This window comes from Labrus mixtus, chromosome 10, assembly GCF_963584025.1.
Source record: "Labrus mixtus chromosome 10, fLabMix1.1, whole genome shotgun sequence".
In the NCBI taxonomy this organism is placed as follows: Eukaryota; Metazoa; Chordata; class Actinopteri; order Labriformes; family Labridae; genus Labrus; species Labrus mixtus.
The window spans coordinates 957,275-967,814 of record NC_083621.1 but is presented as its reverse complement, the minus strand read 5'-3'; the positions used below and the strand labels follow the sequence as shown (position 1 = coordinate 967,814).

General features: G+C 41.5%; 2 protein-coding genes across 3 annotated transcripts; one reads left to right on the top strand and one right to left on the bottom strand.

Moving 5' to 3' along the window:
* The first annotated feature begins 269 nt into the window (after positions 1–269).
* Positions 270–4,221, top strand: LOC132981593 (uncharacterized). Its single transcript, XM_061047535.1, has 6 exons — positions 270–338; positions 466–786; positions 2,041–2,397; positions 2,485–2,601; positions 3,063–3,124; positions 3,203–4,221. Exons 1-6 carry the CDS (start codon positions 302–304, stop codon positions 3,317–3,319), a joined length of 1,011 nt encoding a protein of 336 aa, XP_060903518.1. The 5' UTR covers positions 270–301; the 3' UTR covers positions 3,320–4,221.
* Positions 4,222–4,343: 122 nt separating this feature from the next.
* On the bottom strand, positions 4,344–9,490 carry LOC132981589 (uncharacterized). Of its 2 annotated transcripts, none has more exons than XM_061047526.1 (6): positions 8,701–9,476; positions 8,231–8,569; positions 7,791–8,141; positions 7,031–7,147; positions 6,455–6,519; positions 4,344–4,941 (listed from the first exon to the last, which is right to left on the bottom strand). In XM_061047526.1, exons 1-6 carry the CDS (start codon positions 8,741–8,743, stop codon positions 4,816–4,818), a joined length of 1,041 nt encoding a protein of 346 aa, XP_060903509.1. In that variant the 5' UTR covers positions 8,744–9,476; the 3' UTR covers positions 4,344–4,815. The 2 variants fall into 2 exon arrangements, with proteins under 2 accessions (XP_060903509.1, XP_060903510.1); XM_061047527.1 differs by having other exon boundaries at positions 4,810–4,941; positions 6,455–6,516; positions 7,027–7,147; positions 8,701–9,490.
* Between the last annotated feature and the right edge of the window lie 1,050 nt (positions 9,491–10,540).

The following is a 10,540-nucleotide window of genomic DNA, read 5'->3' as shown; positions in this document are numbered from 1 at the left end:
GGATTCAATAGAAATACAATTTGTTTTGTCTAATTTGTTGTCTAATCTCCAATCTGGTTATACCGCGTTTGTTGTTTGTTGTCTCTACCGTCGTGACTCTGTCAGTTCTGTCTCGTGCTATTTGCTGCCAGTACTTGTGAAAAAAAAAGAAACACGCAGAGACCTGTGTGGTAGGAAATGCTCTTTGATTGCATGTTGAGATAACCAATCAGGTGCGTGTGCAGGAGTGACTTTGATGACCTCGTCACCATCGTCACTTACAAAGTAACTGAGGAGCCTCCTCACATGAGACAGTGTCAAGATGCTGTGGATCACACTGCTTCTCCTCCATCAGGCGTGTGAGTGATGAAACTTAATGACTAAATACTTTCTCATGTATGTTAGAGGAAGAGGTGATTCATGGGAAGTCTAATCGTGATAATTGTTTTTGATTGTTTCAATGATTGTCTCTTTGCTTTTATCTAGATTCGCTGCCTCCGGTGACCACAGTTGGACTTGGGAAACCTGTGACTTTAACATGTGTTTTACCGGATATCAAAAGCCGGATAGTCTTCTGGTACAAGCAGAGCGCCGGGGAAACGCTGAAATTAATGGTGACACTGGGGAGAAATGGAAAACCTCTATTTGAAACAGAGTTTTCTTCTTCATTATTCGATGCTAACATTTCTGAAAATACGAGCAATCTGACCATTTTGACGACGACTCAAGAAGACGAAGGAATGTATCACTGTGGAGCCTTGGAGTGGCCTAAGATTAGCTGGAGTGGAACCTATGTGTCATTAAAAGGTACGTAATAACTGCATCCACAAAAGAAACACTGTGCTAATGTCTATCAACAACAGATTTTTCTCAATCATCTGCAGTCTTGAAGGTCCAATCAGTGAGCTGTGTAGAGAGTGAGATGATAAAGGTATCTTACTATCTGATCATTAAGGAAACATGTTGAAGTGCTGGCTTCTCTGACAACAATGCAGCAGCCAGTATGTCCTCCTTCTAACTTTAGATTCTGCTCCTGAATGCTCTGGATTTGTTTGGGAAGAGAAGGTAGGCGCTTTTAAGACCCCCCCCCCCCCCCCCCCACACGGCCGTTTTGGATGCCCCTCGGTTGCCATGAGAGCAGTTATCAGGTCAAACCAACAGGTGTTGCAGCGATGGAAGAGAACTGGTACCAAAACATGCAGTTCGTCTTAATGAATGAGGATTCCAATCTTATAAAACAAACTGTTCAGAGATTTGAACTTACTGTTTTAAAAACAAGTAATTATCCTTTGAGAACTGAGCCACAGTAACTTTTCTTTATTAAATGTTGAATTAGGTTTATTACTCGTCTTTGTCGATGTGGAGATTTCACCCAGTGTTTAATTACACTTTAGAAAAAGGTTCTCCCTCCCACATCTTCTCATGTCAGAGCTTTATATTTCATGCTAGTGTTAAGCAGATGATATTTAATTACATATTTAATTTACTCCACAAAATATTGGTAAAGCACCATTAAAGATTCACTTTTCACCTTCTCAGCAAATCAGCCCTTAACTAGTCCAAAAGGCTGCTGCCAGACTATGAACCAGGTCCTCCAAAAGGTCGCACATTCTGCTTTCTTTACCCTGGCTTCCCGTCATTTTTAGAGCATAATCACAATTCTTGTTTGAACTTTTAACGCCCTGCATGGACAGGCACCGGTCTACCTCACAGAACTTTTGTGGCCTTAGACCCCCAGTAGATCTTTCAGGTCTCAGGTTTGCTGGTGGTGCCACACTCCAAACTGAAGACCGAGGGAGACTGTACTCTTGAGGTTGTAGCGCCAACACTTTGGAGCGCACTGCCTCTGAGTCGCTGTGGACTCTTTTAAAAAGCAACTTAGGACCTCTTTGTCAAGCCTCGCTTCTGCTTAATTTTTTTTGTGAAGTGTTCCTCTGTCTTTATCCTTTTGTAAAGCACTTTGAGACTCTCGGTTCTTGAAAGGTGCTTTATAAACAGAGTTATTATTATATGGATTATGCTGATACTGTTTGTTACATTAGAACATCTTAACATTTGCAGGAAACACTGAGAGGACAACAGAGCTGACAGTCGTTCAGTGGCCGACAGTCTCTGATCAGCTCCGTCCAGGAGACTTGATGTCTCTGCAGTGTTCAGTCCTCTCTGACCCGGACGGTAAAACGTGTCCCGGAGGTCACAGCGTGTTGTGGTTCAGAGCCGGATCACATGAATCTCGTCCAGACATCATCTACACTGCTGGAAACAGACGTGATGGATGTGAGGAGAGATCTGCCTCTCAGAAAAGCTGTGTTCATCACTTCTCTAAGAACATCAGCTCCTCTGATGCTGGGACTTATTACTGTGCTGTGGACACATGTGGACGCCTTTTATTTGGAGATGGGACTAAAGTGGACGTTTGTATGACATCACATAAGCTCATGTAAGAAATATTTGAAAATATGTTGTTGACATTATAACTGACCGGTGGCTATGTTTGTCTTCCAGCACAACCAGCACATTTTGGATTTATCATCATGGTGATTTTAATCGTCTGCTTGGTTATTTCTACTATTGGAAATGTTTTCCTCCTCTGCAAACAAAAAGCACGTAAACAACATGGAGGTAAGAGCTGTAAACAAGTGAAGCCAATATGACTAGCATTATTATTTCATGTGCATAATTAAGCAAACCTTCACAGCAGAGGTTTGATCGAGCTCATAAGAGATTTAAATTTGTATGCCGCCTTTCAAGGGATACAAGGATATCCTGATGAACAATAGCTGCAACCAGTGGTGGACAAAGTTCACAAACTTATGACTTGATTCAAAGTAGGGATCCTCCTGGTCTACTATTCCTCCAATACAAGGGGAAGTTGTTCAGTCAAATCATGACATGAGTTAAAGTTCTGGAGGACGTTGCTTTTAAAAATACTTCAGTATCAAACAACTTTTTAAAGACCTCTCTAAATGTTGTATTTTCACGATGCATGAGCTCAGTCAGGAATACTCTGGTGTTCATTGTGCTAAGTTATGTTTTAAACACACATCTTATATTTATTTTCATCATGTTATTTCTCCTAAAAGGATTGGAGAGCGCTGTTTCAGAAGCCAGAAAAGATAACGCATCACATCAAGAACACAACACCGTAAGAGATAACATCAAGTAGACAGGATCTTCATTTTCATGTCATTGTGTTTGCAAAACTATTTTATCTTCTGCACAGACCGACGCTGAGGACAAATTAAACTATGCTGCTCTAAACTTTTCTGCAAGAAAACCAAGAGGAAGAAAGAAGAGAGAGTTTTCTGAGGACAGTGTGTACGCTCAAGTGAAACTCTGATGCTGTAAATAAAGTCGAGCTTAAACTCTAAACCTGCATCATGTAGATTTTATTATTTACTAAACCCTCTGGCCATCTAGCAAAACCCACTGGCCCTCCATCAGAACCCACTGGCCCACAATCAAAACCTACTGGTCCACCAACAAAACCAACTGGCCCACCTACAAAAGAAACTGGCCCACAATCAAAACCTACTGGCCCACCTACAAAACAAACTGGCGCACAAAGAAAACCAACGGGCCAACCCACAAAGCCTACTGGCCCACCCATAAAAAACCCACTGGCCCTCCATCAGAACCCACTGGCCCACAATCAAAACCTACTGGTCCACCAACAAAACCAGCTGGCCCACCTACAAAACAAACTGGCCCACAATCAAAACCTACTGGCCCACCTACAAAACAAACTGGCGCACAAAGAAAACCAACGGGCCAACCCACAAAGCCTACTGGCCCACCAACAAAACCCACTGGCCCACCAACAAAACCCACTGGCCCACCAACAAAACCAACTGGCCCACCCATAAAAAACCAACTGGCCCACGAACAAAAACCCCTGGCCTGGCCCACCAACAAAACCAACTGGCCCATTAAGGAACCCACTGACTCATTCACAACACCACCTGGCCCTTTACATCTAGTGCTCTAATCGTTAAATGATATGTGACCATGTTTTTGCTGTATTAGCCCCAACTCTCAACAATCAAGTCCCACAAACCATCAGATCTGCAGAATCAAGAAACATCTAAAAACTCAGCTGTACAGCCAAACCTTCATGTTACTCCCAAACTCTTTCTTGTGCTTCAATTGTTTCTGTTTTTGTCTAATTCTTATTTTGCCTTGTTGGATGTTGTGATTCATTTATGTATTAATGTGCTATGTAAATAAAGTTTTGCCAACTTACTTTTGAGCTGATGAGTCGTTGCCACCAGAACAATGGTTATATAAATTGTTTTTAAAAAGTTACACACTGTCCAGCTCTGATTAAAACAACCAAACAGTAAAGAGACATTTCACACTTCACATAATGTCATGTTGGAAAATATATCCAGCTTACAAAAGAGTTTATTCATAAAAATGAAACAAGGAGCTGGGGTATCACAGCTGGAACCTACAGAGAGGATACCATCAAGGCTATCATCACAAGCAGGTTGGGAATAAGAGAGTCCCTTTTCCTTTTCAGAACCACTAAAATTCATTAAAAGAAAAATGGTTCAGTCATCTCTGTGTAGTCAAATGTTTCCACAAAGCCAACAGTTTTCATTAAGAACAAAGAAATCTCATCATGTTTACATTTCGTTTGTCAGGTCCAGACCTTACATTGAATTGTACCCCTTTTAAAAAGATGTCTTTTATTGTGATAAATAATTCCATCATAGTCAAAATCGTACATTCAGATTCCATTCAAATGTTTACAATAATGGAGCTCATAAGAGTAAAATTATCTATTCTTGGTCCAACCATGCCGCTTCTGTCTGTACGTGTCAATAAATCCATTCATAGACTTTCTCCTACACCGGAGTATGTACAATCCAGCGACTGCTCCCTGGCAGCCGTCCATCTTTTAGCTTTCCTAGCTGCAAAATCCAGCGCTACGTAGTTCAGAGCCGCCTCGCCAGCATCCTGTAAAAGATCATTTTGACTTTGAGATGTTTGAGCCAGGATCATAAAATCAATAATATGAAACTGTTTACTACAAACGGTAGACGTTTAGTCAGACTAAAACTGTTACACAACTGGCACCTTTTGTTTATAATAGTGACTCTGACCATAAAGTAGAACTTATTTTAAACTGAAGCTCTGGAGCTGTCCTGTCCATCGAGGCATTAAATGTACGACGAACAAAGATTTCTGATGTTTAAAGTTGAAGAGCTGTCAAACTTGACTTTGACTCCTAGGTCCTCCTGTAAGCCCTCCTGTCCGCTTAAGGCTGGCTCTAGGAACCCAGGAAGTCACATACACACAACAGGAAAAAAAGTAGTTTTTACAGCATAAATTAACGTGTTTACAGCCTGGCACAAAAAAAAAAATAGGTCTGATTAGTCATCACTGGCACACACTGTAAGGGGGGTCCATTTTGATTCTGAACACAATACGCGTTATCCATTGTTAGGCGCTTAGCTGACATGATTGACAGTTGGGCGTGATGTAATGGTTCGTCAAGAAGCTTAAAACCCGCCTCAGCTCCAGCTCTCAGCCTGTCGTTAGGTTGACTGACAGTTAGGCTGAGACAGGATTTCCAGCACGGTTGGCTGCTGCCGATGGGACTCCAAAGCCCCCTGCAGGAACACTCAGGCTTCGTCCATTAACATTTAGTCTATGGCTCACACTGATAATCAGACGCGACCTGAGAACTAACACTGTACAGGTAAAACTAGAAAGGAACATTTACTGTTGTCAATATAAACTCCCGCAGACGGAGGTTGGTTTTAGTTGTCTCATATGCACGGCACACAAAATGTGCTTTCTCTCTCTTACAAACACAATCTGCATCACCGTTAAACACAAGCTAACTAGCAGCTAAATCAAAAATCCCTGTCAGCTGGAGGTCTGCAGATATTTCTGCCATTGTTTCTTTCATGATAGGAGACATATAAAAAGGACGTTTCTGCTGTTGCCATGGTGATTTACGAAACCGTCCGTCAGTTTGTGCAGGTGAAATCATGGGGGAAAGTCTTAGAGTCTGGGAATCTTCTCAGTCCTATGACCAAAATATCAAAAATGTCAGAAATTCATCCGACTGGTTGGGAGCAGCTGATTGAACGGTGATTGGACGTCGTGCCTCATTGAACACTGCAGGACTGACGCCTGGTGATGCGGCTGAAATTTGGCCTAAATTCAAAATTTAATTGTACGACTCAAAAATGGGGCCTAAATTGGCCTGAAAAAATGGTGGGCTTTAGGGGGTTAAAACTATAGATGACTGATTATACTTAGAAGACATGCATTGAAAATTAAATGTATCTCATCTCTACAGCTGGTGTCGTTATTTTCGTAAGTCCTTCTGGTTTTGGCAATCAGATTAAAAAATGCTCCCCCAACACCATCAGTGGATTTACACGTATCCACTGTGCAACAACCACCTGTTCCAACTCACGTTAAGCTGTACAATATATGAAACTTTGATTACATTTACCTCATTATTTGGTTGATCTTCAGCTGATCTGTGACGTTCGCCTTGATTGGACGCAGTTTTTTCTCCTGTTGATAAAAGCGAGAAGTGATGGCATCACAGATACATTTAATATCAAAGACTGTTTAGAAAAGTGTTTGTTCATGAGCAGAGGTGGGAGCTGTCCTTTAAGCGCTAATGTGTTAACAAAGACGTTAACTTCGATATCAGTTTATTCTGTTGATTTTTATCTGAAATTAAAATAACGTTAACGTCATAGCCTGTAAATATTAAAGGATGAACCCGGGGGCGCTGGAGTCCCATCGATGGCGGTCCCATCAACCCATCATTTGGTTTTTTGAACCAGGCTGTAAACATGTTAATCTCTGCTGTAAAAACAGGCTTTTTAGAATGGGTGTGTATGTGACTTCCTGTGTTTCTGCAGCCAGCCTCTAGTGGACACTCCAGGAACTGCAGGATTTTACACTTCAGCATATGCTTCATTTTTTTGACATTGGAGGATGTAGCTTGTGATTAACGGATGTGTGCCCAGCTCTGCTCATGATGACTTTGTTAATGTGTTGAACAACCTGAACTTACCCTTGCACTGTTTACACACGGGCCTTTGGTTTCTGTAGAAAATGAGAGCAGCCGTCACAAACACGCTGTAGGGCAGCAGTGTCCCAAGCGCGATGTAAAACGGCCACGGTTCTTGTTCTGAAATGAAAAGATTTAAACCACAGGAGACAGCGCTTAACCTTAAATCGCTTTTACATGATTATAATTTATTAACAGGTGTCAACATATCAAAACTGCTAATGTTTATGCAGATCGAGCTTATTCCCTGAACCTCTTCTAGAAAAACTAAAAGCAATACTGTGCCTAGGCTGAAATCATAACTATTATCATCACGAGGGAGTCTCAAGGCCTGTTCATAAACTGTATAAACAGAGGTATAAACAGAGGTATAAACAGAGGTGCACAGGCTTTAATGGGACAAAAAGGAGTGCAGGAAAAGGACTTAAAGCACACAAGGAGGCACAGAAAGAGAACAAAGAGATGACGAGTAGATGAGGAAGCTGAACCCCACCCTTTAAAGGACTGCAACTTAATGTAGGTGTTAACATTTCAAAGGTCTGCTTCTGTCGCCCTTACACACACTAACCGTTGTTCTTAACCTTTGTGGCTTGTAACAGTTGGTATGAAATGTGCAGAAGAGTCGCTGCATCACAAACAGACAGCTGTTAGAAGTTGAAGAAGATCTTACGGCCTGAAGAGATTTCAAAAACTGTATTTCAGCAGAATAAGGCGAAAAATAAAAACTTTGTGGGGCGCTGGTAAATAAGAATATAAAACATACTTGTCTTCACTGTAGTTCCTTCACCAAACAGGATTTGTCCACATGTGAGCACAGCGCAGTAGTACGTCCCGGCGTCAGACGAGTTGTGTATGGTTTTGGACAGATTGTAGACACAGCTTCTCTTCTCTTCTTCTTCTTCACTTCTGTGGCTTTGAGTGTAAATAACAGCTGGATGGGATTCTCCATCTGCAGCTCTGAACCAGTACACACTGTGTTCACCTGGACACTGCTCTCTGTTTTCTTTGGACTTGGAGAGAAGTGAACACTGGAGCTTCACTGAGCCGCCCGCCTGGACCGACTGCATCTCCGGTCTTTGTTTCACATAGACCGAGTTCTGCTGGTTTTTATGATCTGTGTGAGTCACAGTGAAGCAGGAATTAGCTCATGATATTTGGGGCACAGATGCAGACAAAGAAAAAACTGTAATGAGCATACTTTACCATTCACCGCTACGAGAGTGCTGTTAATAACCTTCATTTCGTACGCCGTTCCAGCTTGACAGAAGTACGTTGCTTCATCTTCTTTGCTTGCATTTCTGATGTTGAGAAAATACAGATTCTCCTTGAATGTGACAGTGTGTCGAGAGTTTTTAAATTGTTCTCCAAGTTTTACTTTTCCAAAACTTCCTGCCGCAACCGTTTGGACCATGTAGCCGAACTTGAGCTTAAACCAGTAAAACAATCCGGCTTTCAGACCGGTGATTGAACATGTCAGGTTAAAATCCTCACCAGGTTCAACCACAGTCATAGAGATCTGGTGCTGCATGTCCACAGTTTGAGCTGAAGACAGGAGAGAAAAATCACATCAGATGTTATGAGACGGCAGCAGAAAGCGTGTCAGGGTTAGATCATTGATCTCAAATGTTCCATGTTCTTGTTTGTTTCAGAAAGTCGAGAAGAGTCGTACTTACACAAAGCACTGAGAAGAATCAAAGCAGCAAACCTTCCGACCATTGTGCTACAGCACCCTTCTTGCACAACTGAAGTCTCCCACACAGATGTCAGACTAAGTCACAAGGTGATCAAGGTTTTCCAAAGAGCAAATCATACTGATTGGCTAACACAGAAAATGCACTTCCTGTTTTAATGTTGCAAGCAAGTGACCCATTTCAGCTGATCTACCATCGAGAGCTGTTTGTGTTTCTAACTGTCAGAGTGGCCTCATATTTCTGAAGTTATATTCTAACATGATCAAGACTTTAAAACTAAATACGATGACATCAATGTGGATGTTTCTGTAGGATGTTCAATGTGTAACACTTTAACACACAAAGATGCTTTTCAGATTAAACTCCAAATAAGCCTGGGGTTGGGCGTGTTGCTTTTTAATCTGTAATTAAAGCACCTATTATAGCTGTCATGCAACGTCACACATGGGCGGGCATGAAAGGCTTCCAGAGAAGTCTTCAGTCTCAGTGTCCAAGTACGTGTTTGAACTAATTTTATGTGTTAAAGGTGACATATCCTCCTCCTCCTCTTCAGTTTAAATAAGTCTCAGAGCTCCTCAAAACATGTGTGTGAAGTTTCTTGTTCTAAATCCACTCTGATCCTGTATTTGATCATGTCTATAAACCCCTCTATTTCAGCCCTGCTCAGAACAGGCTGTTTCTGTGTCTGTACCTTTAAATGTAAAACTAAATCCTTCATGAAGCTGTTCTAAAAAAAGGAAGATGTGACGAGTCTATTCTTAGATTTTACTGACCCTCTTGTTCTCCAGCCTTCACCTGATCCATGACGCAAATGTCTGACGCCATCCTTTGAACTGTGCACAGATCTTGAGCCATGTGCACTCTGACTAACGGGTCTATTTCCTTTGCAGTCAAGCATTTACAGTAAGGTTAATCTTCAGATGAAACCACATGTTCTTTAACACATCTTTGAAGGTGAGAAAAGGATGCAGCTCAGATTACACTTGAAGGAGACTGACTGCTGAAGACCTGCTAAAATATATTCTACAGCTACACCTTAACTTAGATGGATGGATGGATGGAAGGAAGGATGGATGGATGGATGGAAGGATGGATGGATGGATGGAAGGATGGATGGATGGATGGATGGATAGATAGATAGATAGATAGATAGATAGATAGATAGATAGATTTATTTGAAAACATGTAAACACAAACATGACAGGCCGATCATATCAGGCTCCATATAAGAAAAATAGATTGTCAAGGATCAAAATACACAAAAAAGCCAGAGGGCTTATTTCCATTGTGGTTCTCTATCACAGTACAAGATGGCAGATTGAATAAGGTGTCAGGCAAGTGGCCTTAAATGGTTGATGACGTGTTTAAGGGTATAAAGCTGAGGAAAATAATAGCTGTTATCATGCTTGATTTCTCTGCAGCTTTTGATATAATTGTGTGTAAATGTTATGATTTTTGTCAAATTGCATTATCATGGATGACTCGTTATGTGAAGCTGAAGAGGATTGGTGTTAGCACTCACACCGGGGACAGTGGACGCAATGGGACCAGGTACCTGAACGTCCACTTTTTTGGAAAGATCTCTTGGGTACAGATCAAGGCAAGCTTCGTGCTGTGGCAGACCTTTTGACAAACACTTGTTACCTCAGGGTTAAGATTATTCCTGCAAGTAGTGTGGAGCAGCTCTTTGTAAACCTGAAACACAAACTGGATCAATCAATCAATCTTCATTTGTTTAGCGACAATTCATAACAAGTGTTATCTCGAGACACTTTACAAAAAGCAGGTACAAGACCTTACTCTTTGCTATATTACAAAGACC

What these genes read in the sequence shown, in the direction of transcription:
- LOC132981589 (XM_061047526.1), bottom strand. Translation starts at nt 8,743, where the DNA reads ATGGTCGGAAGGTTTGCTGCTTTGATTCTTCTCAGTGCTTTGT. An exon ending in AGGAACTACAGTGAAGACAA is followed by an intron (nt 7,148 to 7,790) that starts GTATGTTTTATA and finishes TTTTCATTTCAG; the next exon opens with AACAAGAACCGTGGCCGTTT. An exon ending in AAGATCAACCAAATAATGAG is followed by an intron (nt 4,942 to 6,454) that starts GTAAATGTAATC and finishes GATCTTTTACAG; the next exon opens with GATGCTGGCGAGGCGGCTCT.
- LOC132981593 (XM_061047535.1), top strand. Translation starts at nt 302, where the DNA reads ATGCTGTGGATCACACTGCTTCTCCTCCATCAGGCGT. An exon ending in AACCTATGTGTCATTAAAAG is followed by an intron (nt 787 to 2,040) that starts GTACGTAATAAC and finishes TAACATTTGCAG; the next exon opens with GAAACACTGAGAGGACAACA. An exon ending in AGCACGTAAACAACATGGAG is followed by an intron (nt 2,602 to 3,062) that starts GTAAGAGCTGTA and finishes TTCTCCTAAAAG; the next exon opens with GATTGGAGAGCGCTGTTTCA.